This window comes from Ursus arctos, unplaced genomic scaffold (genome assembly GCF_023065955.2).
Source record: "Ursus arctos isolate Adak ecotype North America unplaced genomic scaffold, UrsArc2.0 scaffold_28, whole genome shotgun sequence".
NCBI lineage: Eukaryota > Metazoa > Chordata > Mammalia > Carnivora > Ursidae > Ursus > Ursus arctos.
Window position 1 is genome coordinate 30704762 of NW_026622963.1, and position 26174 is coordinate 30730935.

At 39.2% G+C, this 26174-nt stretch overlaps 1 protein-coding gene across 2 annotated transcripts in view; it reads left to right on the forward strand.

Annotated features, from left to right (window-relative positions):
• AGBL1 (AGBL carboxypeptidase 1) overlaps positions 1-26174 on the forward strand; it is a 708586-nt gene that overhangs the window by 494322 nt on the left and 188090 nt on the right. For both annotated transcript variants that reach the window (XM_044388396.3, XM_044388397.3), the window contains exon 22: positions 5871-6034. In XM_044388396.3, coding sequence (XP_044244331.1) covers positions 5871-6034 — 164 coding nt within the window. The remainder of the gene's footprint in view (positions 1-5870; positions 6035-26174) is intronic.

A 26174-nucleotide genomic window follows, 5' to 3' on the forward strand; every position in this document is an offset into this window, starting at 1 on the left:
AGACTCTAATTTTTTTTAAAGATTTTATTTACGTATTAGAGGGTGTGAGGGCATGAGTTGGGGGAAGGGCCGAGGGAGAGAGAGAAGCAGACTCCTTGCTGAGCAAGGAGGCTGATGTGGGACTCAGTACCAGGAGCCCAGGATCCCAACGTGAGCCGAAGACAGATGCTTAACCCACTGAGCCACCCAAGCACGCCATTATTTTTTAAATACAAAATAGTTCTCCCTTTCTTTTCCTCATCCTCTTTCCTCTCTTTTTTCTTTTTCTTGGCTTCCGTGGTGATTATCTGAGTCTGAAATTCAAAAGGGGAGTAGATCACTTTTCCTTTATATATATATTTCATATATATATGATATATAAATATATATAAATATATAATTCATATATATATATCATATATAGATATCATTCATATACATATATATTATAATATTATCATCACCACACATAGTTACAAATTTTTTTTTTTGGAGGAGAACATTTAAGATCTACTCTCTTAGTAAATATTTAATTTAAATATTACCTATTAAATATACTACTCTCTTAGTATATGTTAAAATATATATATATATATTTGTCATTATTTTAATCTATTATTTTCTTTGAGATATTGGGAAATTTCTTGAGGTCGTCTGCTACATAATGAATTTTATTTTCTGCATCGAACAGTCTGTTAACTCTTTTCATTTGGGTTTTAATTTAGAAATTATATCTTCCATCTCAATAGTATCATTACTTTTGAGCTCTTGTCATATCTTTCGCTGTATTTTTACCAATGCAATCTACTTTTGATCCTTTATGAGAATATAAACAAGAAATGTCTCAGATTTTCCTCATTTCTGGCAGTAAACCTTTTTCATAAAAAAGACGTTTGTTTGGTGTTTCAGAGTGCCATCCTTTTAACTGCGTTATTTGTGCATAGATGTAACATTTTCCCTCTATGTATTCTTTAGAGGGAGTTCAATGACGCCCAATTTTATAGAAAGAGGTGGGCTTTGCCAGAAGTTGTTGTAGATCCTTGGATCTCTAGGATACTAATTCATGTCCACTTATAACTTGGGCTTAGGTATGGAGACAGAGGCCCATGCAAATTTGAGGACCAGTTGAAGATCACCACATAAAGGCAGGACCTCCAAAGATGATGACTTGTCACTGAATCAGTGACTTCACCGTGTGTGAAGGGAGAATGTGAGGATGCTTGACTCTCTTAGCCATGGCTTTGGGTACAGCAGACAAAAAAGGAAAAGCCCTCATTTATAATTTCTAAACACAGATCCTCCCTTAAGCAGGTCTGGGGTCAAGATTAAAATGTACGCTATGGCCCTAAAGGCTTCAAGCCGAGGCTTCAGCCTGTAGTGGTCCCTGATGGGTAGTCCCCAAGTTCCTAGGGGAACAAAACACAAGTTCTCTCTGGAGCAAAGAGACTTGAAGCTAATCACAGAGACTTTCTTCAAGTTCAGAAAACTGTGAATTAAGGCTCTCAAAAGATCACCAAGTATTTGAGCAGGCAAGCCCACAGTATTGACCTTAAACAGGAAGTCAGACAAATGATGGATGCCCGCAAAGACTGTCTATACAGGAATAATCAGGAGTAGAATATAAAATAACTATATTTATAGTGTTCCAAAGACAGTTTTTGAGATGAATGAGTCAAAAAGCAGATTCAGTAAAGCTGGAGAGCAAATTATTAAAATGGAACATTGATATGAAAAGAGACTCAGAATTTATTACAGTGATAGAAATAAAAAAAATATGAAAGTAAAGGTAAGAGATATGGAGAACAGAATAAAAATAAATAAGTTTAATAGGAGTGTTAGGCTTATCTTTGCTCTCCTTGATGGGGGATGGGGGAAAGGCAACACTCAGAGAGATGGTGGCTTACATTTTTCTAAAACTGATGGGAGACACCAATCTGTAGGGTCAATAAATTACACATAAAAGAAGTAAAAATAAATCTAAATGTGCTTCAGGAATGTACTGCGGAAGGGAATTCTCCTCATGTATTAGCATGTTGCAGCTTTTTAAAAAGTTTCTGGTATGCGGATGTTCTCTTTATAACATCTGTCCTCCAAATTTCTCTGTTTTATTGGCAAATCACAGCAATAATGTCTGAAAGTGTGTATGTGGTATTGGGGGTGGCCACTTCTGCCTTTATTGCCAAATCGTCACCAGAAATCACATCATTACATGCTTTGTGTTTCGCTTTTTTCCCCACCTATCATTAAATCATAAGCGTTTTCCATATTGTTGAACGGCTGTTATAATAATCGTTTTAATGACTTTATTATAACTCATCAAATTTATTCCATTATAATTTCCTCAGTCATTTCTTCCTTACTAGATATTTAGTGTTTTATTTCCTTCACATTTCAATGATTATGTATAACTTTGACATAGTACATATTTTACGCATACAGCTTCACTTTTATTTTGAATCAGTCCCTCAGGAAAAAGTTTTCAGAAGTGATATTACTATGTCAAATGTCATTGCATTTTGATACGTGCCAGCTTTTATCATAAGAGTCAGCACTATGTATCATAAATTTGAATATATTTCTATCCATTTGCTGAGTGTAAGAGGCATTTGTATTTAAATAATAAAGTAGAATATTTTTCCACGCTTGATTATTCACTGCTTTTCTCCTTTTGCTCACCAATTATCAGTACCTATACTTTCTAAACATTTTTTGTGGACCCTATGTTTACCTTACTGGTGTGTAATTTTCTATATTAACACAAATATTCTTCCCATATCTATGATATTTAAAAATTGTGTGATGAGGGTAGTAGCCAGTTTCGGAGTCAAATGTACATGTGAATCAACTGTCTGGCTCACCTAACACTCATTTCTAACACTGCTGTCTTTTTCCTGTCTCTTTTAAAGTGGTTGAACAAGCTAAAATATTCAGTTACCAGACCATCGTAAAGCTGGAGCTGGTTCTATTACACAGCTCTAGCCAATAAAATATAAGCAAGAGTATGCTTGCCTCCTTTCCCCATTTTCTCTTTCTCCTTCTTTGCATGATGTGCTGGCTGGAGCTACAGCAGCCACCTTGCAATCATGAGAAAACCAAGAGAATGACAGATACGGTAGTCCTGATTTTCTTAGGACACTAAAATAATGCCATGAACTTTCTATCCCCCCCAACTTATTATGAAAAATAAACCTCCATTTGTGTTTAAGCCACTATTGTCAGTCTTTCTGTTACTAGCTATGGGGGGAAAATCCTAATTAACACATATAAGCTGGGAGGAGAGGAGAGTTGGGTCTCTATTTTAATAAGACTCACTTTTAAACTAGCTCAAAGCCAGCTTTATTTATAAACTTGTTACTGTAAACCCATGATAACTGACCCAAGGGGATATCAGGTTTCTAAATTTTATCTACCTGTTTTCTGGACCATATCCAGAGATGTGAATTCATCTCCTGAAGCAAAAATAAAGTATTTCAGTCTTCATGACATTTGACAGTGGCGGAATAGTTAAAGGTGTTCATATACTTCCTACTCAAAGAAGCAAAGTTCCAGTTGACAACTACAACGTGTATCCAAGAGACAATACGTTCATGTGTCTCCATATCCATCCATGGGGGGCCATTGCTTATCCATTCCTCATATTTTGAGGATAAGCTCTGTAAGGGGCTATTGGCTCTGTGCCAGGGATGTAAAACAAATACTGCTCAGTCCTTGCCTTTGAGGATTTCATTTCCAGACTGGGTGGTGAGAGGAGACTATCCATATAAATAAATATCTTGCGTGTGAGAATAAAAAGAGTAGAATAGTAAAGAGAGATTCTTAGTGGAGAGCAAAATGGAATAAATTATTTGCTTAAGATCCCACAGCCCATAAAGTGGTTCAAGTGCCTTTAATCGAGGTCTTCTTGACAAGTCTTTTTTATGATACCAACCATCGCCTGAAATAAATGGACCAATATTTAGGATATGGAAATATTTTTGTCTTATAAAAATGCTATCATTTTGGCCATTGTTTGTAGAAATTCACTTATGTGATGGTGTTGCCCCGGACCTATCAATATGGCTCATGCAATGAGATTTGTTTCCCTCAAGGACTTGTCCTTCTTTTGACCTGTTTTTGCTCTGCTAGATGCTGGCATTACACACATGTATCAGGCATCCTGCCTGCCTTGAGGGGCCAGATTTGGCTCATAGTCTCCTTGTTTACTCTTTGTTGCCACCAGCAAGGTGGCTGATTGAGGAGGAGGGCATGGCCTTCGCTTTATAACTCCCCACCCAGCTGGCCATTCTAGAATGAAGAAAAGCAGCCAGGAAAACAGGGTGCAGGGGAAGAATCAGACCTTAGAACTTTAGCTCATGGAAAGAGACTGAGATTTTTCTCCGTCTTTAAACAGTGATCTTTTCTATTGACTTAAGAAAAATAACTTGTTAAACATCTGTCTTCCCCTCCCACTGCTGTTGTTTACAGAGAAACAGACTTCCCTTAACTCTGAAGCAATGTCTCCTTTCTTTCGGAAAACAGGTGTCCAAACATGCAGCAAATCAAATTTTCGAACAGCTGAAATAGACTTTCTACTTTCCATTATCCTTTTACCTAGAAATTCTTTTGTGAGGCTGATGATTTCCCAGTTTGGAATTTTGTTTTCCCTTGTGAAGCTTATGACCAGTCTTTTTGAATTTTTACTATCACAGCTCCGTTCTCTGTATCACTGCTATTTGGATCTGAAAAGCTACTTAAAAATAATATTCAACTATTGATACTTTTTCATTGAAATGAAATGTATTTATAAACATAAAGGACTGAGGACCACATTGAATTCTGTCATATTAAACATATTTCCTGGGAATAAGGAAGGAGAAATTGAGCTGATATTGACCAGCATTGTGTGGACTCTGGACCATCACTACATGACTAAGTGTGTGGAAAGAATTATGATCTCATTTTTCAGATGAGGAAATCGGGGCTAATAGAGTTCATTAAGTCCAAGATCACACAATCAGAAAACGGTAAAGTAGAATTCAAACCCAGTTCCTATCTAATTTTAAAAAACAGGCACTTTGTACTTCATCATGTAAGGGAGCCCTCCCTAGTCTTTGTATAGCCCTTTGTTGAAGAGTCAATCACAATTCACTTGACTAGTCTCTATCACTGTGAGCTCGTGGGTAAACTATCAACTCCAAGGGTCTAAATCTCCTTCTCTATGTAATGTATGAAATAGCGACACCTATCTCATAGGATTTTGGTAGGTATTCATTGAGTTAAATGCATGGGAAAGGGCTCAGAACAGTATCTGGCACCTAGTAAATGCTCAATAAAATTGTTAACTCTTATTATACATTACTTCATAGATAGTCGTACTGAGTAAATATCATGGCTTTGCTCTCATGTGCTATCTCAGTATAGATGAAATAACAAATGCTGGTGATGTTGTTCTTAGTTTTGGTAGTTGTATATGAAGGCTCTCCCTCATTCTTGTCCACTGGTTGACAAATTTATGGAAGAGAAAGGGCATCTCTTAGTACAATTGTTTACAATCTTCTGTTTCAATAGTGGAACCTTTTTAAAAAATATAGATGGAAGAACTGCTGTTTTGACTGAAGTGGGAGAAGTGACTCCTGGAACCTCATGGACCTCTCTGCTCTTCAGGACCCCTGCCAGCTCATTATTGTCTTGGGGGGAGGTCCTTCTGGGAAACCCTCAATGACACATAATGCAGACTGAGAACCACCAATCCAGAAAGCACCCAACAAAGCACATTAGACAGTGACTGCTAAATGCTATTAATTCTCAATTTCTGTGATAGGCTTGTGTCCAGGAGTCCTTTCTTGGTCTCAAATTATCTTCACTCCATTCCCATTATGTAGTCTCTGCTGATGGTTTTATTTACCTGGCAGGGTCTACAGTTTGGCACCAGTGAGCTGGAGGAGATGGGAGCCGTGTTCTGCTTGAGTCTCCTCATCTTGGAACTCAAGTCTGTAAGCTGCAGTCATCAGCTCCTGACCCGGGCAGCAACTCTCCTGAATGTTGATGAAGAGGCTCTGGACCACCACCTCCAGCGGTAAGATGCTCACGGGGGTGTGAGGGAAATCTGGGCCTTGGTGTTCCGATCGGAGCGCATCTCAGAAATGAAAGTCAAGTGGTTCTACAGGTCGTTGACAAGGAGAAAATACAGAGGGACCGCCAGCTGAAGGTAAGGGCAATAGTGCTCTACCGGAGCCAGACCAGGGCATTCTCACTTCTTGATGGACACAGGGAGGGTGCTGCCTCCATGTACGCATAAATGAATATACAAAGCTACATGTAATTATGAACATGCATTATTAATAAAGTTTGCTTATGGTAGAGAAGATGCAGCTTAGCAACACACGCGCACACCGACCTATGCTTACGCTTGCCAGTAATGTGTTTATATGTATACAGGCATCATTCTGGAGCCATTACTCAGCAAAAAAAGGCAATCTCATTGCCAACATCTAGGAACTTAGGGAAAGAACTATTTTACTCTCCCCATTCTGAAATAGCACTGTTCCTTCTCAGATCTTGAGAAGAACCACCTGAAGATGATTAATACTCTTGCCCGGAGACCCTGACTCACAGCCACCGCAGGGAAATGATAGATCTCCGAGAAGTGTGAGGATCAGGAATGAGTCAGGAGAGGGAGAACCATTATCCACATGAGCCCTTTTGATGCAGATATTTTAGACTTGACCAAAACAGATTCAGGGGGCAAGAAAGAAAGCTATAATGGCCATGTGAGAGAAGAGAGGACCAAGGAAAGTCAGAAGAGTCAAAGAAGACTCTTGGCCATACTTTGAGCCAGGGAATGGACAGGGCGTTGAGCTGCTCGGGGAGGAAGTGCCTGCTGGTAAACCAGGAAGTATCTCATGCCCTTCAGCTCCAAAGGCAGAGAGAAAGCCATTCATACTGGGGCCATTTTATTTCTAGCTTATTTTCATTAATTTTCCTCCTGCCACCATTAGGCTGCGGTTCCAGTGTGACTTCTCACCAAATGGCCAGTCAAGCCTAGAAAGATCTAGCAGCATAAATTAATTTTGCTTTGGAAGGCACTGGTTTCTCTGTGACTTAATTACCTAAACGCAGTAATTAACTTGCTCATCACACTGTACTATAGATCATAGACCACGGAGACCTAAGTAAATCCAGACCTCTTTCCTCCCTAGAGATGCTGCCCCTGACTTCTTTTGTTTTGACATCATCACGGTGGCTGTCCGCCCCTGCTCCCTTCAGTACCACTCAGCACCCCCGGGCGTGGCGCGTTTGGTATCACTGTGGTGTTTCAGCCTCTTCCCTCTGACGGCAAGCGCTTCCACCTGCCGGGGTATATATTTCAACTTGTCTTTTCATCTTTTTCTTTGCTGAGCAATGTTGGGTGCAGGCATGCCTGCATTTTCTTTCTTTCTTTCCTCTTCCCCCCACCCTCTGCTGCTCATTGAGGGAAGATTGAGCAGACCTGGCATTGCTTGCTTTCCCTGAATTGATTGCTCCCGTCTGTTTGATCCAATGCGGTGAGGATTAGTTGCCTGTAAACTGGAACAAGAAGAAATCTATCAAAGAAGTGCCTCTTGTAATTCAAGTCTAAAGAATTTGGTGTCGAGCTCCAAATACCATGGCTGCTATGTGGGTCATCATAAGAAGATGGTATTACCCGCTCCTCCATGCCACCCCACACTCCTGACTGTTAATTTTTCAGTTGCAACTAGTCCCTGCATACCGAAGCTTGAAATCCTCCATGACCTCTGACCCTTCTTAGGCTGGTGCAGCTTCTTAAAGGCAGGATATCTACACATGGGATGTGATTCATGTGTGTGTTTTAAATAGATTTGAACTCAATTTAAGAGGCATGGAGTTTGGGCATGGACGGCAGGATGGAATTTGCCTTTTTCACCCAAACATTTGTATCTTGATCCTCTTTTCTATTCATTGAGGTAGTTGACTAAAAAGAATGTGGTTCCTGCCACAAAGGACCCGGAAACTGCCTGACTGAGAGGAAAATCACCTTGAAACTATCTTGACCCAGAAACTAGTCCAGCCAATAAGTGTATATTCATTAAAGGATGGCAGAGGGGAACTTAATACAATAAAGTCTATTGGTTTGCAATCAGCAACAGGCTGTTTGAGTACCCTTTGATTAGTTTCTGATGAATAGGGCTCAATCATGACATATATCATCAGCGGAACAGAGCAACTCCTAGGGATTTAGTTAGCAACAGAGTTCTTCCTAATACAAAGGCTGTAATTAATGTTTGTCAACACTACTCTCCATACACTCTCAAGAGGAAAGTTCTGCCCCCTCCTCCCCACCTGGCTTTTCCCTGGGGGTGCTCTATATAGCAGGGTTATAGACTCCAGGAAGATTCTTTTTTAGTTAAATAGAAGGAAATACCAGGGAAGGAAAAGAGCAGGTTTTTACCTAAAGCTCTGTCTTTAAGGAAATGTGAGGACATGGTATTTTGAATCTCTTTGGCCCCATAGAAAGTGTGCACCCCTGGGGAGTGATGTGCCGGGAAGATAAAGTATGGCTGTGTACCGCGAACGACGTGTTTTTTGACAATAGGTTTCACGCCTCATTTACCATAAAAACAATTAGAGTGTAGTCAACATCCACGGAGCAACTTCACCATTTTTCATGAGCAGAGAAAGAGCAGAGATGGTGGATGTTTGCCCAGTGACTGAAGCTTAAAACGAAGTACAGTACAGGCGCTCTTTGTTTTGGTTTGTCTTTTCCAGTTCCCTTCTTCCCAGTTGCTCATTTAGGAAATGTCTGCAGACTCCTGAGGGCGGCTCTTGATCTTCCTTCCTCTCCTCTTCCTTCCTCCTTTTTCTCAATTTTATCCCCGGAAATAATAGCACACGCGCTGCAGGAATGCTAAGCTGTTTCTTCCCGAGGCCTCGTTTAGTGGTTGTGACAGGTCTTTTGCAAAGTCATTTCACAGTTTTGCCGAGTCAGCCCCTGCTCCTTTCCATTTGTATCCCTCCCTCGCCTCCTGCTCCTCTCAGCGGAGCTCCCCTATCTCCGCTTGCCCCTCCATTAATAACAGAGAGCTGAGAATTTCTGAGCTGTGCCTGGCCGATGGCTCAGAATCCGGTTTATTCTCCCCAACTGTAGTCCCTGGGGCATGAACCTGGGCTCCCCTTGAGCGTCAGGACAAGTTCATTCGGTCCTCTCTTTAGGTTGATGAGGCAAGACTGAAAAAATAAAAATGTGTCCTAGACTTCAGAAAACATAATTATATTTTAATAATTAAAAGATACTTGATTTTTATTGAAAAATAGTTTTGCCTTTCTGAATCATACGGTATTTTGAATTATGTGAAATTGATATATTAAATTTAAATGATATTAACTTATCTTTTGGAAAGCACACACAAAAACGCCATATCCCCATATCTTTAATCACCATGCCTTTAATAGAGAACGATTGTCAACATTTTGGTGAAATGAGATTATTTTGTTTCATCTATGAATAAACAAATGTGCAATACCTTTAACGACAAGGTATGAAAGTTCCCTTTTCTGTAACTTAATAAACACTGTTTTATCTTTTTTTAAAAATAGACTTTATTTCTAAGAGCAGTTTTAGCTTCACAGTGAAATTGGAGGAAAGTACAGATGTCCCGTCTATACCCTGCCCCAGACATACACAGCCTCTCCTATTGTCAGCATCCCGCCACCGGAGTGGTGCATTGGTGGCAATTGGTGTACTGACACTGACACATCATTATCATCCAAAGTCCGTAGTTTACCTTAAGGTTCACCCTTCCTGTTGTATATTCTGTGGGTTTGGACAACTGTATAATGACACATATCTACCATTATAGTTTCATATAGAGTAGTTTCAATGCCCTAAAAATCCTCTGTACTCTGCCTATTCATCCCTCCCTCCCCACTAACCCCGGGCAGCCCCTGATCTTTCTACTGTGTCCATAGTTTTACCTTTTCCAGAAAGTCATATAATTGGAGCCATACGGTATGCAGCCTTTTCAGATTGGCTGCTTTCTCTTAGAAAGATGCACTTATGTTTCCTCCATGTCTTTTCATGACTTGATAGCTCATTTCTTTTTCACACTGAAAAATATCCCATTGTCTGGATGATTCACAGTGTTTATTTATCCATTCAGCCACTGAAGGACATCTTGGCTGCCTCTAAGTTTTAGCAATTATGAATAAAGCTGCTATAAACATCCGTGTACAGGTTTTGTGTGGACAGAAGTTTTCAGCTCCTTTGGGTAAACACCAAAGAGTGTGATTGCTGGATCGTATGGTAAGACCATGTTTCATTTTGTAAGAAACCACCAACCTGTCCTCCAAAGGGGCTGCACGATTTTGCACTCCCAGCAGCAATGAATGAGAGTTCACACTGCTCGACATCCTCAGCAACATTTGGCTTTGTCAGTGTTCCGGATTTTGGCCATTCTTACAGGTGTCTAATGACATCTCATTGTTTTAATTTGCATTTTCCTGATGACATATCATGGGGAACATTTTTTTCATATGCTTATTTACCACATCTATGTCTGTCTTCTTTCGTGAGGTGTCTTTAAGGTCATTGGCCCATTTTTTAATCAGATTGTTTTCTTATTGTTGAATTTTAAGAGCTTTTTGTATATTCCGGCTAACCGTTGTTTCTCAGATGTGTCTTTTGCAAATATTTTCTCCCAGTCTGTGGCTTGTCTTCTCCTTTTCTTCACAGTATCTTTCCCAGAGCAGAAGTCTTTAATTTTAATGACATTGAACTCATTAGTTATTCCTTTCACGGATCATGCCTTTGGTGTTGTATCTAAAGAGTCATTGCCAAACCCAAGGTCAGCTAGATTTTCTCCTCGTGTCTTCTAGACACCCCCATTGCTTTTGCATTACAGTCTTTGCCATTTTTATGTGAAAATGGGGTGTGTTTTTAATTTATAGTGTTATCTTTTCTGATATAGATAAAATGCTTCCATATCATTTCTTTTTATAATACATTTCTTGGGCATGGCTTTTGTTCTTTATTCCTTTCAGCACCATGTTTTTTTTTCCTTTCTTAAATTTATATTTAAATCTAATTTAAATTTCTATGTTAAAGATGTTCCACACCTCTTTGATATGGATGTTGCAAATTCCCATTTATCTTTCACGTTTTTTTATGTAGTTTATTGACTTCGGATGTATCAGTTTTTTTCTTTGTCTCTTTTAGCTTTGATAACCTACCTACTTCAGTCGAATAACAGATAATTCGTAATTTAAATAATTATCCAAATAATCATTCATTGTAAAAGTGTGTCAGTTGATGTTATTATACTGAGTAGATGCTTTTATAATGAGTCTATTTACATATTATAATTTCTTTTCCAGTTTTTACTATTAAATAATTTTGTATTTATAAATCGATCACCGTTTGCCCTAGTAATTACTAAATAGTCCATCCTTCATCATTGATTAGTAATGTCAGTTTATTTACAGTATTTACATGTGCATGTATCTAGGTGTATTTTTTGATGTTATATTCTCTTCGGTTTTTAATATTGTAGCTGTGCAACTTAAATATATAATGTTACAAGCACCACCTCATTAAGATTTGTTTTAAAAATGTGCCTTGCTATTTTCCCTTCCTTATTTTTTTCACTGATGAGCCCTATAATGAGTTGTTAACTGCCAAAAATGAAACCACTGGGATTTTAACTCAAACTGCATCAAAATTATAGATTTTTTTGGTCTATTGACTGTTTGCCCATATTGCTTTTTCAAAATCTGATATTTTGTTCCACTTATTTAGATCTTCTTCACTGTTCACAAAGAAAGTATGGTAGGAGTTCCTTTTGGACCCTTTCATGCAATTCCTAGGTATATCATCATAAGCTTTTAATCTTATTAAATTTTCTTGTGGCTCTTAAAAGAGTCTTTCCCCATATTTTTCTAAGTGGCTGTCATCATGATATAGGAACATTCTGATTATTTATATATTTATTTATAATTTCGTTGAACTCTGTAGTTATACCTAAAAGTGTTTCCATGGATTTTTCTGTTTTTCTAGAGAGGTTGTTGTGTCATTTATAAATTTTGGTAATTAGCTTTACTCAGTTTTTTGGGTTTTTTTAAAGATTTTATTTATTTATTTGACAAAGAGAGAGTACAAGCAGGAGGAGTGACAGAGAGAGAGGGAGAAGCAGGCTCTCCACTGAGCAGGTAGCCTGATGCGGGACTAGATTCTCTGGCCCCTGGGATCATGACCTGGGCTGAAAGCAGAAAGATGCTTAACCGACTGAGCCACCCAGGCGCCCCATAGCTTTACTCAATTTTGTTCTTATTTATTATCTTGGCTAGAATTTCGAGAACGTTATTCAAGAATGGTGATTCTATGGAGATCCTTGCTGTGACCCCAACTTCAAAATGAGAATGACTCTAAGCATTTGAACATTAAGTAAAATGTCTGCTCTTTTTTTTTTTTAATTTACTTGAGAGAGAAGGAGAAAGTGAGAGAGAGCATGAGGTGGGGGAGGGGAAGAGGGAGAGGGAGAAGCTGACTCCTTGATGAGCAGGGAGCCCGATGTGGGGCTCGATCCCAGGACCCTGAGATCATGACCTGAGCTGAAGCCAGATGCTTAACTGACTGAGCCACTCAGGCACCCCATCTGTTGTTTCGATATTAATGTCTGATGTCTTCTTTATAAATTATTTTTTGGCTTATTAGTTTAAAAAATCAGGATTGGATGATGAATTTTATCAATTTTTTTGGTATCTAGAAAAATGATTATTACTGTGAATTAATAAAGTCTTAAATTATGTTAGTAGATTCTCTAATATTCATCCATCCTTGAAAATCTGAAATATTTTATCATAGATACTGATGTTATTTACTGTGAATTGAGGAGGTTTGTGCCTGTATTTGTGAGGGAGTAAAATCTGGGCTTGGTGTATATTGTTCTATCAAGTGGAACGCTTTACATTTCCTAGGATTTATCCTTGAACATATACAAATTGCCTATAAAACCACTTGCTTCCCATTTGTTTGAAACAGAGATATTATTTTTCTACTTCTCTTTTCCCATATAAGAAGTGTCTGTGACACTTAGACTGCCTTATAGTCATCTTCAAATCATTTTAAAATTCAATTTTGTTTAATTACTTACATTGCTCATTTCTTTCCATTCCATACAATCATGTCCCCGTTATTTTTTCTCTGTGTTGACTCATCTTACGTTTTTGCTAGATCATTCCTTAAAAAAAAAAAAAGCAAAAAAAACCTTTTTTGTGTGTGTGTACAGTAAATCAAAGGTATATTCTTGGCACACTAATAACTAATATATGTGTGAATCTCTCTCCCCTTGACACAGGAATTCCACTGAGCCTGCCTAGAGAGTTCACTGTAACAGTATGGACATACTCTGCTGTTTAATCCTGAAGGCCTCAGCCTGGTTGGTCTTCCTTGGCCCGCACCATGATTGTCCTGCCTTAATAGTTGTCCTGGTTTTCCTTGTTCATTACCACCAACATCGTCTTTCTACCACATCAAAAGTATCTCTTCTTTGGCGTTTAGGTACTTTTGGTTGATTTCAAATTCGAACCCTTCGTCCCCTCTGATGTGCCTTTCAGTTGCCAGGAAGCAGTGATGCCATCCCACGTCTTCGTTTTTGCTTCTCTGGAGTGTTTGGTATCTGCTTCCCAACCTCTGCATCTGTCTCTTCTCCCCTCATCGCTTTTGTTCTTCATTCCCATTCACTGAGTTCTGGAGGCTGTTTGTCCTTGCAGATTGGCTGCTCTGCGCCATAGACTTTCCTCTTTGCTAATAATGTGTTTTGATTTGCATTATTTTACATTTAGATTCATCACTCCTGTTTCCTCATCTCTCATCAGCATCTCTTTTATTCGTATTTGCAATATGGCCAGTTCTTGTTTCATTCATATAATGTTTCATAGATGCCATTTTTCCTGAATTTTCCTGGTACCTTCACAGGAACTACATCAGACTGGCTCCCATTTCTGGTGGCTGGTCATTCCCTAGTGCGTGCATCACTCTGTCGGTTCACGGACGCATCCATCTCCTTGTATGTTGCACAACATTTCACCCTCTGGGTTGTTATGATTCTTCCCTCCTCTTCTTTCAACTTCTACTTCATCATTTTTTGTTTACTCATCTTTAAATCATGAGAGCTCTGTCAAGACTCATAATTGCACGATAATCCAGGCTTTGGATGTTCTTTAAACTCTTGTGTAGTCTAACTGGATGCAGATAGTTGCTGTATGTGAAGCGACTTGATTTAGACGGTGCTTTTTCTTTAAGAATTCATGGCATTTTGACTTTTATCAGAGAGTATAGATGTTGGGATGATTGCGTGGAAGAGTTATATGCATTTCTGGACATGCTCTGACTTTCTCAAGATGATCACTTAGTATTTTCTGAGTGAATATATGAATTAATTGAGATTTGCTACTGTCAATGAACTAGTAAGTTCCTATTTTAGAATCTGTTGGAGGAAATTAATGACGGTTGTGATGGTGGTAATGTACTCTCCTAAGCCATTTCTCGTATATAATCTCACTGACGCATTTCAGTAACCCTATAAAGTGGCATTATTATCTCCATGTGCTGATGAACCCATCGTGACTTAGAGAGACCCTGCGGTTTGCCTAAAATGGCAGAGTTGGTAAATTGTAGAGCTGGGATTTGAACTGGGCAGTCTTGCTAAAGAATCAGTGTTCTTAATCACGAAGACATCCTGTCTCCTATCGATAATAATAGTGAACGTGAATATGAACCACATAATAAACATATACTCTTTAGGCTATGCATTTTGCATAGCACAGCATCCCTCGTTCCTTGTTTTGTCTTTTAAACTGGGGGTTGGAAGCTTTTTCTGGAAAGAGACAGAGAATGTTTTAGGTTTTGCGGACCATATGGTCTCTTTTGCGACTGCTCAGCTCTGCTGTGGTAGCATGGAAGTAGCCATAGACAAGATGTAACTATATGGACGTGGCTGTACTTCAGCAAAATGTTATTTACAAAAATATGCAATGGACGGGATTTGTCCGACCAAGCCATAGTTCGCCAACCTTTGCTTTCAACTGTTCTTTGAGGTATGTACGATTATTATCTGCCCTGTACAGATGAAGAAACTGGAACTCAGAGAAGCGATATGACTTGCCTTTCCCGTAGCTAGGAAGAAGATGATCAGGGGTAGAACCAGGTAGGATGCCTAGGCATCCTTGATGTTTAATGACTACAAGTACTAAGCCATATGGGCCTTTAAGACGGTCAGGGAATGGCACCTCTTTCTCCTCTCATGAGTTCCAAATCAAATAAGAAATAGAACACGGGAGCTGGTCAGATTGAAGTAAGACATAACTGCTTTATTCCTGGTAATGAGTTAGGGAGCGTGGCCCCACCAGAATTGAGCTTCCTCACCAGGAACGGTAGGGTCTGAGTCTGCCTTGCTAAGCTTACCACGCGCAGGAGCAGTGGGTACATCTGAGTCAGGTCCTGCGGGAAGAGAATGAACACTGGGGCCACAAGGTGCTCAAGCTCACTCAGCATCTCCCCGCAAACCACCAGTTTTGTGTTGTTCTTCCTCCCTTAGAGAGAATGGATAGGGAGAGAAAGTGGAGTACTAATGGCAGTGGGCCAAAATGGGAACTCTGGAAATGAGAATCGCTCCCCAAAAGGTAACATTCTATCAAAACAAAGGATAGAGGCTCAGTGTTTCAGATTGCAAATTATACTTTATTTCCATAATTTCCAATTATTGTTATATTGAAATCTGATAATATCATTCTTCCATTGTCTTCTGTCAGCCTAATTGTATTCAAAATTTTTAAAAAGTACTTCCCGCTTCTTTCTATAGTTGTAGGCAAAGAAACGCCCAGTGATTACAAGGAGGAAAATGTTGGAATGGGACCTAGCCTGGGGGTCTTTTGAGTCTGTGACTATCACATGTTCCTTTAAAACAGTAAGTGTTTCCCTAATGGGTCTAAATAAATGAACTTACCAGGAAGAAATGCTAATCTTAGCTTGGGAAAACAGCAACAAAAAACACAATTCTGTTAGTAGATAAAGAAAGGCAAATTCAAATATTTTTGTTATGATTTTAGGCTGATTCTTATACAACACTTAAATAAAATAATTAAGAAATGAATGTTAGTGTGTCTATGAGGAAAGAGATTTAATAATATCATACGGCTATCTGTAAACTGGTTTACTTTCCCCTGGAGAGAAATTTGGCAACTTGTAAGATAGTCCATAAAAACCTCCTGTTTAATCCTATGTTTCCAGCTGGAATATCCCTCAAGAAAATAAACCTAACAGAAAACAATATTTAATATGTAGATATTTATAGCAATGATACTTATATCCCCCAATAAATTTAAGCAACCCAAATTACTGGCAGTAGTAAGAAGAAAAAGAAAACCATTGTTGATTAATTTTCTAGAATAGTATAAAACTGTGAAAATAATTAGTATGTTAATGTATATATAGGATAACAATAATAGCAAGCATTCATTAGAGCTTTACCATGAATCAGTTGCTGTGCTAAGCATTTTATAATTATTATGTCAATCAGATAAATAATCCTGTGTGTTAGATGCTATTATTAGCATCCCCTTTTGCAAACAAAGAAATTAAGTTTTATGGAGGTTAAGCGGTTTGCCAAATGTCATGAATCTTAAAAGAGACTGCTGACTTTTGAAGCCGATCTAACTCCTAGATTTGGGGACCATTAAGTGTATAATCTAAATTGAATGTAACATCATTAGTTTCTTGAATTGTACAGTTCCCAACAGTATGTCTTGGATACACGTATGTCTGTGTGTGTTTATACGTTTTAAAATCTGAATGATCTGGGTCATTTTGACCCAGAAATATCCCTTGATTGCTTTAATAGTATTCAGGGAAATCAGCACATGTCATCACTGGTGGAATGTATATCACCGTAGGTGGGATGCATCGCAAACCATGGAGAGAAGAATTCAAAAGAGAAAAACGAAAGAGATTGCAGACAGAGAGGAGTCAAAGTGCATTTTGCTCATATTGCATTTGCTATTTGCAAAATGTTAGCACCTAAGAACAGCCATGGAAGCTAACCTAAAAGAAATCCTATTTTACGAGTGATTCCGTGGGAGCCCAGGGAGTCTCAGTGACTCACTAGGTGTAGTTACGTGATTTACCTATTGCCACTCAACACTGGGGATATCGTTCGCCTGTGCCTCGGGTCAACCAAACGAACAGCTGGTCTCTTGCCTGTGAATCTATAAATACCTGAAAATAAAATAGGCTACCAGTCCCTAGAAAAGGATTTCAGTCGGGAAACTTGCTCTTCCTACTCTCTTTGTCAACTTCAGCCTATGCAGTCCTTGTCTTTGTTGTTAATTCCAAAAATGGAAGGCAAATAAAACCTGTGGAGTTTTCCCAAATAGGAGAGGCTGTTTTTACTTAAGAAGGCTGCAAATAGCCTGGCATGGGTAGCTTAAGTTAATTCAGTAGCTTTTCATTAATTTTTAGAGTAGTTCCTTGTTCTGTATGTTCTTGATGCTGACTCTCTCTTTGTTATGTAACCCCATGACCTCCCCATGACCATTACAAGGTCCTAACCCTTTAGTGTTGGGGTTCAAGGCCACTTCACCTGAAAGAGTTAGTTTACCAACTGTAAACTGGTAGGGGAAGACCAAACTCTGGATTCGATAAAGGAGAACGGTGGGAGGGAGGGAGGAAGGAAGGATGGAAGGAAGGAAGGAGAGAGGGAGGAAAGGAAAGAGGGGAGGGAGGGAGGATAAGGAAGGGAGAAAGGAAGGAAGGATAAGGAAGAAAGTATAAGGAAGGAAGTATAAGGAGGGAAGGATAGATAAGGAAGGGAAGGAGGGAGGGAGGAAAGGAAACTGCATCACAGGAGAAGAAATCAAGGTCATGATAGTCAAACCAGGATATCCTTAAGGGGGATAAAAAGACTCAGAAAGTTTACATTTTTGGTTTGCAAGTTCCTGAACTTAGATGATTCTAATGCAGGAGGAAGAAGGCTTCTTTTAAGTTTCTGAGAACATTTCCATGTTTTGCCTGATTTCTTTATCCTGGCCAGGTGTCCCAATTCTCTTGTCTTAGGAGAGGACCAAGCAAAGAAACCTGGGCACATCCACTACACCCAAGCTGAAAGAGTCTATCATGGATTTTGCTGCCCCCAAATCTCCATGAAGCCCCACGTTAATGCTCAGCATCGTTTTCCTTAAGGACACATGGCTTCGATTCCAGGCAGCTCAGTTCTAGGTCAAAGTATTGATGCAGACAGCCGGCTCTGTGACTCTGGGGAGGTGGCTTATCTTGCTTGTTTTCAGGTTTCTTAGCTTCAAACTTAAAGATATTTGAATTCCTTTTAGCTCTAATATCCTATGTTCATTTTCAAGTCTGCTGCCATTGACATCCTCCCATTCCAACATGGGTAGTAAGGTTGCAACCCTGAATTCAAGACATAAAAGGCAAGGCAGCTGAATTATACTAAATGGCACAAAGCCAGTATTTGATTGAGTGAAAATTAAATTTTATTTTGATGCCTACTGGATAGATAATAAAGTGACAGAGCCTAACCATGCATGGGCAACTGAAAGGAGATATAAATAATGATGAGAAAAAGAGACAGGAAGATGAAGACAAAAGAGGTATGTTCAGAAGGATATGTCACAAATCTGGGGGGAAATTACATGGTGGGGAAGGATGTCCAATCAGCCATCCAACATCAAAGTAGAGTCAGGTGCAAGATGACCCTTTAAAAGGGAGCCTTAAATATTCTTAACAGGAATCACAACAGGTACTGTTTTCTGCTCCTAGAGGTAGAAGCTTCAGGAGAAAGGAGTCATGACTGACTTCTGCTTGGTCACTTTATTTATTTACTTTAAAAAAATAATCTTTATTTATCAGAGAGAGAGAGAGAGTGCACAAGCAGATGGAAGGGCAGAGGGAGAGGGAGAAGCAGACTCCCCTCTGAGCAAGAGCCCAACGCAGGGCTCGATCCCAGGACCCCAGGATCATGACCTGAGCCAAAGGCAGACACTTAACTGACTGAGCCACCCCGGCGTCCCATGCTGGGTCACTTTAATCACTTTAGACAAGTTTGTCCAACGCAGACCTCAGGTATGTCCCGGGAAGGCAAAAAGTCTCTTCAGTCATGTGAGAGCTCATTGCAGACTTACTGGTTCTGTTTGTGGTGAGAGGTGAGTCGACTGGAAAAAGGAGATAATGTAGCAGGAGCCAATATGGCCCCAGGACAGTGGGAATGGAAAGTAAATTAGAGCCAATGTGTGTATGATGACTTGGTATTCATCATTTTGTTATGTGGCTTTGAAACCAGGAGGTTGACTAGTTCCCTGTGCTTTGCAAGTGTGTGACAAAATAAATACAGTGAAGAGTGGAATAGTGCTAATAGAAGAGCATGTGCCTGGGAGTGTGATAAGGATTTGATATGCCTTATCTTAAAGAAGGGGAGCCCTAGGAAGCCATAGTACTAGTAGTAGTAGTTATAGATGAATGAATGGAGGCTCAGGACACTGCACATCTGATAAAGGCCAACCCACTGCTATGTAACCGAGCCACGATTCAAACACAGGTGACTGAATCCAAATTCCTTCTTTTTCTTTCTGAAATGTATTGCCAGTTAGTGCCAGAGAAATCCACAAAACAGTCTCCAATACAAAGGGGGAAAGCTTAGGCCATGAAATTCGATCTATATAAATCAAAGTCCTTAACCAAAGAGCCGGCTCCTTTAAGTTCAGTGCCCCATCACAGCATTCTCCATGGTAGGGAAACACACATGCAGGTTAGTCTCAACCTTGTCAACCTTTCACCCACTAGATGTTCAAAAGCCATGAAGCAAAACCAGCTACCGCATCTTTGTTGTTCTTCTTGTCGTTCATATATTTAATTACCTGGGGATCACCTAGAGAAGGTCAAGGAACTTCTCCGCATTCTAAACAAAGGATGTGCAATTAGCTTTCAGGGCTACGTAGATCAGTGATTGAAGGCTTGCCTTAGAAAGGATTGATCTAACTTTTGGAAAGAGGGCTCGGAGAGGTTGAATGGTCTCTGCTTCCTATCAGTGAAGCAACCAGCACATGGGGGCGATTGCTCAAGCACACAGGTGTTAGTACAGTGGGAAGAAAGACACGAGGGAATTGAATATATTCATCCAAAAAGGCACTCACGGAAGCACTGATAATAGTAAACAATGTTTATGAATTGCTTAGCACATGCCAAATGCTATTTTAAGTTTTTATCCACGCGAGATTTTTGAAGCCCCAGGAATCGTCTGAAGAGGTAAATATTATCTTGCCCTCGTTTTGTAGAGATGAGCCTGAGGCACAGAAAGTTTAAATAATTTGCCTGAAGTTACTTGTGAGTGACGGTGCTAAGACCAGCGTGTTTAGCCAGGGTACCAGTTTTAACAATAGTAGTGGTTTTGTAAAGTCTAATCTCTTGTTTCTGACTGGTTCTTACCTGTATCTGTACTTGTTTACCTTATCAGGAAAATAAGATGCATGTTATAAATTCCAAATCTGAGTGTCACGTAAGAATGAGAGGCTTATTAAGCAATGGGAAAGGCTAGGGGATAAAGGCAAGGACTCTGTGGCCAGATAACGTTCAGCAGCAAAGTGAGGGGATTTTCAAGAGCCTGCCCAGAAGCGCTGAGAATCTCAAGAACTTGCAGGACACGCCCTCCATCTGCAGGGTCTGCTGGGGTTTTTCCAGAGAAACTGCCTCATCTACCCCTGTGGCCTGGTGGCTGTCTAAGGCTTGCCTGAATGCTGACACAAGCCCCTTGCCTCTGCTGTCTCCACATCCATCCACCGCAAACACCCACCCTCTCTCCCCCAGGAATAATGGCCTCTCCTCTTCTGCTAACAAATCTGATAAATAGATTGGTAGAATCTAACCCAAAACCTTGAAGAACCAGAAAAATGATAGAATTAGTATATGGCTGTACTGGGTAATATTGTTTTAACACAGTCAGGAGTGATTCCAAAAACTCATGGCCTGCAAATAGAGGAATGTGTGGCTTCCAAGCAGAGGTATGACTGCCATTGGAATAAAACATTAAGCTATGTTCATTTCACAAGTTCCCGTGGAGTAGAACGATGGTAATTCTTAAATACGCACGTTTTGTTGAGTTCCCAATGTGTACATAATGATTACAGTCATTTTAATTTGTGTAATTCTTCACTATTTTCAAGGGTTTCTACTTCTGTTTGCAACAATTGTGTGCGAGCCCATCAGTGGAACCTGGAATGGTGAGAGAGTAACACACGTGTACGCCCAGGCAACCAGGGCTGCAAAATCACCTCTTGGGATTTGTGACGGTTGTCTCAGACAGAGATCCCTACATCCAGGAGGATAGTTGTTACTAATGCCATCGGCAACTCAGAATTTTGTCTTCCCCAAGCCCTTCCTCTAACTTTTGTTAGTAGCAGAAATAAGAATAGGTTCAGGAACATTAAATTTCCTAAAGGGGTTAGAATTTATAAGACCAGTGCAAGCAGGAATAAAACTTTCTAGTTCTTTGTTATACATAAATGCAGCTAAAGGGAAGGCACACCTCTTGGTGTTGTAGGTAACTGATGCTTGAGGAGGGAGGTCTTCCGTGACCCATGGCATGCTCTCTTCTTCACTGCATAAAGAATGGTGTTTAGAAGAAAAAAAAAGTGATATTTGGACCAAGGAGGAAGAAGAGGAAGAGGGGGAGGAGGAAAGGAGGGGGAGGAGGAAGAAGAGGAAGAGGAGGAGGAGGAAAAGAGGGGGAGGAGGAAGAAGAGGAAGGGGAGAAGAAGAAGAAGGAGAGAGAATCAAACTTGCCAAGAAGGAACAGATGTCCAAGTTGGGAGAGGAAATTAAAAATAAATAAATAAACGTGTGTGTGTGTGTGTGTGTGTGTGTGTGTGTGTGTGTGTATACATACATACACACATATATATGTGTGTGTGTGTGTATATATATATTTACTTATATAATATTTATATATTTGTATGTTTATATATTTAAATTCCCAAATCTGAACTCATTTAGAGTAATATTTATAGTTATATATTCCATAATATACATATTCCTTAATGCACATATAAATATACTAATATTACTCTAGTTTACTCTACTATTACTCTAATTACTAATATGACTCTAGTTTACTCTAAATGAGTTCAGGGTTTCTGGATTAGCTAAATTAAAGTGCAATTCTGAAATCATATTTAAAGTCCATCCTCTAACTCCTTCCAAGATCTTTGAGGAGAACTGTTTGTAAACTGAAGTTGGACAAATAACCCTTTCACTGCTCAAAACTGAGAAAGAGGTAACGGTCTTTTCAATATCATCAAATGAGTGTGATGGAGATAGCAGGAAAGCACAGGTTGTATCTTCGAGGGAGGTTTATTAAGTCTTAGAAAGTGAACTGAGCATGTCCGGAAATTACCACGTATTCCTTATGAAAGAAACTGCTCAAACATTTGATTTTATTACAGCTTTATTGAGGTATAATTGATGTACAAGAACCTGCACATATTTAAAATTTGTAATTTGATGAGTTTTGGCACATAAAAATGTGCTCACGAAACCATCACTACGACAAAAATTACAGTCATTCCCATCATTTCCCATACTATCCTTGAATCCCTTAATCATCCATCCGTCACTCAGATGACCCCTGATGTGCTTTCTGTCTCTAAAGATTAGTCTGTATTTTTAGAACATCTTTAAATGGGTTATACAGTATGTACTCTTTTCCCCCTTTGACTTTTTTTTCACTCAGCATAATGATTTTCGGATTTATACATATTCTATTCTGACTTTATTTTATTTTTATATGGTTACATAGCCAGTGGATCAAAGAAAGGGAGAAAAATCTTTTACCTGGGCTTCAAACTAGATACTCTGTTTCTTTAACAGCCTGAGATGGATCAGTCCTAACTTACAATTTTTCGTTGGTTGTTTCCTCGGCCCGGTATGCACTTCCTACAGACCTTGCATAGCTGGCTCCTCCTTGACATTCAACCCTCAGTTTAAATGTCCTAATCTCGGTTTAAATTTCGCCATCTCAGCAATACTTTTCGTGACCGTCTTGCCTAAAGTAGCATTCCTAGTCACTACTGTACTACCGTGACACCATTAATTTAGTATCATCTGTCTCTCCCAGCTAGAATGTACAATCCATGAGCGAAAGAACTTTATTTGTCTTGTTTAAAGCTGTATCCTTAGCACCTAGAACAATGCCCGATGTGTAGGAGGTAATCAATAAATAAATGAACAAATAAATCTTTGCCAAGCCTTTCATCTTATGTTTATGAGAAAATATGGAGACCTATGGGCTAAATAATAGCATAATTCAAGGAAGTTGTTATTAGTTGAAGGAATATATTCAGAATATGCTGATTAATGGGTACTTTTCAACCTGAATAGGAATTTATATTCATGGCTTTACCTTAAGTCCTGTCCTATTGCACAATTTTATTCATAAAAAAAAATAGAGCAGTTAGCTCTATTTATAGAAACAAGGATTGTTCCTTTCTGAATGATATTCAGACTGAGGAGGATGAGGAAGAGGAGGAGGAGGAAGAGAAAGAAAGGGAGGAGGAGAAGGAGAAAAGAATCCAATTTGCCAAGAAGGAACAGAGATCAAAGGTGGGAAAGGGAATTTAAAAGGATACGAATTACTTTATTTTTTATTATGTTATGTTAGTCACTATACAGTACATCATTAGTTTTTGATGTAGTGTTCCATGATTCCTTGTTACGTATTACTTCAAATACAGATTGTGAATCTGTTGCACATAATGATTTATAGTGGATATTCCACAATATATTTACAGATTGAAATGATGAATGGCACTCAAATGATGAAACTAGATAAGGACAAATGTTGCTCAAAGAGCCCCCAACCAAGGATCCACCCCCTTGGAAGAGTAGGCAGTTATCCATGTGGGGGTTATTACTAACAGTGAGCTTAATAAGGCTCAGTGTGTTACACGTTCCAAGGCAACAACTCAATGGCTTTGGTAGGAGTATAAAATCCAGAATTAGATCAAGAAGTGTTTCCTTTTGCTTTGCCCTCATCAACACAAAATGTAGAGTATTATAGTTCATTCTTGAGCCTCAAAAACGGAAATGGGTTCAGTGGATTCGTATACAATGATGTGAAGATTGATGTAAAAGAGTAGTGCATATAATAAATGGTAGAAGGAATGTTAACTGTCTTCAAATAGTTCCCTAATAAAAAGACATTAACGCTAGTCCTGGTTTGACTTGAAGCAGGGAACTAATATCTATTACTATCTGACACTACCTGGTTTGCTTAGGAGAGCTATCTGATGGTCAGAGAGGCCCAAAGATAGAATGAGCTCATACTGACTTCAGGCACATATAGTATGTGGAAGAGGCTGTGTAGGACAGACTGAAGAATATGCATTGCTCCCCCTGGATCACAGCATAGTTAGAATCTGTATCAACTCTGAGATATAAATTATAACGTATCATTGTAATAATAAAGCCATTCATTTTTATTAAATTCATTTGGAGTGGGATTTAGTCTGTTCACTTCTTTAAATAGCTGAAACCCTGAATTCTTCCCTAAATTCCTTATTGATACACATACCTCACTATAGAGGTAGGTTTGAAGTGTGGCTGCTTGGCAAGGACTTGAGATTTGTTTGACTATTTTGCACCTTTAGGAGGACAAAGTGTTTGTGTGTTTGCTTGTTTGTTTTAAGCCAGAGAAGAGTAATTTGTAGCAGAGTGTAGGGAGGGTATGTGGATGACTGTGGTATATGGAGATCTTAATCAACACAGAAAATCATTCTTTGTTCCTCAATTTTCATACAGTTGGGTGGTTTTGTGTAGGCACTTGCTGAGAAGGTACTGTCCACTGGCATGGGTGCTGAATTGTAGGGCTCTTGAAGGGAAGTTTTCTTGGCAGTCTCATTAGTAAAATGAAACTGTGGGCGATAAGGTAAGCTTGCTCAATTTATTTACTTAGGCATTCTGTTTTTGAAAATTGTATTATTATCCAGGGAAAAGCATTATCTATTGCTGTATCTTTCTTTTATATAGACATTTATTGCAAATTGTAAGAAGTACAAAACATAGTAATCCATATTAAGTTGTAGGTTACATTTTTTTCTAGACAATTTTCTCTATTAACAAGAAGTGGAGACAAAGGAAGAACAAAGACATATTTGTTACGTGATGTGGAAGCAAAACTGTTTCTAAATAACACTGTTGTCGGGTGTATTCCTGGAGGTACTGACAGCTCCTTATAAGGCAAATGAATATTTCAGCTAAAGTTTGCAAGCAAAACACAAGGCTAATTACAAAATACTCCTTTGTCCCTCAGCAGACTGCAGGGGGCAAGAGTGAGCTTGTGTATGCGCTCAGAGCCTAGATTTCCCTGGGTGCTATCTTCTCACATGTGTTTTTAAATCTTCCAAGTTGTGATTATTATTTTTCAGCACTGAATTAGTGAATCATTTTACATAGTGCCATTATGTAAAATAAAATGATACTTTGTTTCTCTGCATTGACCAATTACTGGGTGGAGAAAATTAGGCTTCTAAAAGACACATGTGCATAGTTTGGCAGATTACAGGAAAGCCTTATAAAATGCTCCCAGATGTTTGATGCAAAAGAGGGAAAATGCCAGGAACAAGGAGCAAACTGAGGTGGGTTTCAGGCATTATACAATCTATTGAAGTAAAAGCTAAGGAAACAAGTAAGATCATAGACATGAAATCCTTTTAAAAGGTCGATAATCATAGAGTTTTACTATATAAAACCTATTTCCTCCTTTCCTTCCCCCCTTTTGCCTGAGGCTGTTGGAGAACATATTAAGGCACGTTATTGCTAATCCTTAATAAATAATACATGACGTATGAACACAAGAATAAAGAATTTTGTTATTCGAGAGTTGACGAGTCCTAACTGGACTCTCCTTCTAACTTCAAAAAGCAGTTGGAGAGCCTGCCCTGCCCTTGGTATGAGGTTTCTTAAACTTGACTCCAGCCCAGACAGAAGAAGGAAGGGTTGTGAAATTGACCTCTTTTGAGTGCCAGGATTGTGCTTTGAACCAGTCTGTGTGCTAGCCACAAAGAGCTGGCACATGGCACAGGAGTAATTGAGGAGATTTCAACGAAGAGACTATTCACAAAGGCAAGACTAAGGTCACCCACAAAGGATGGGGATGCACTCTGGG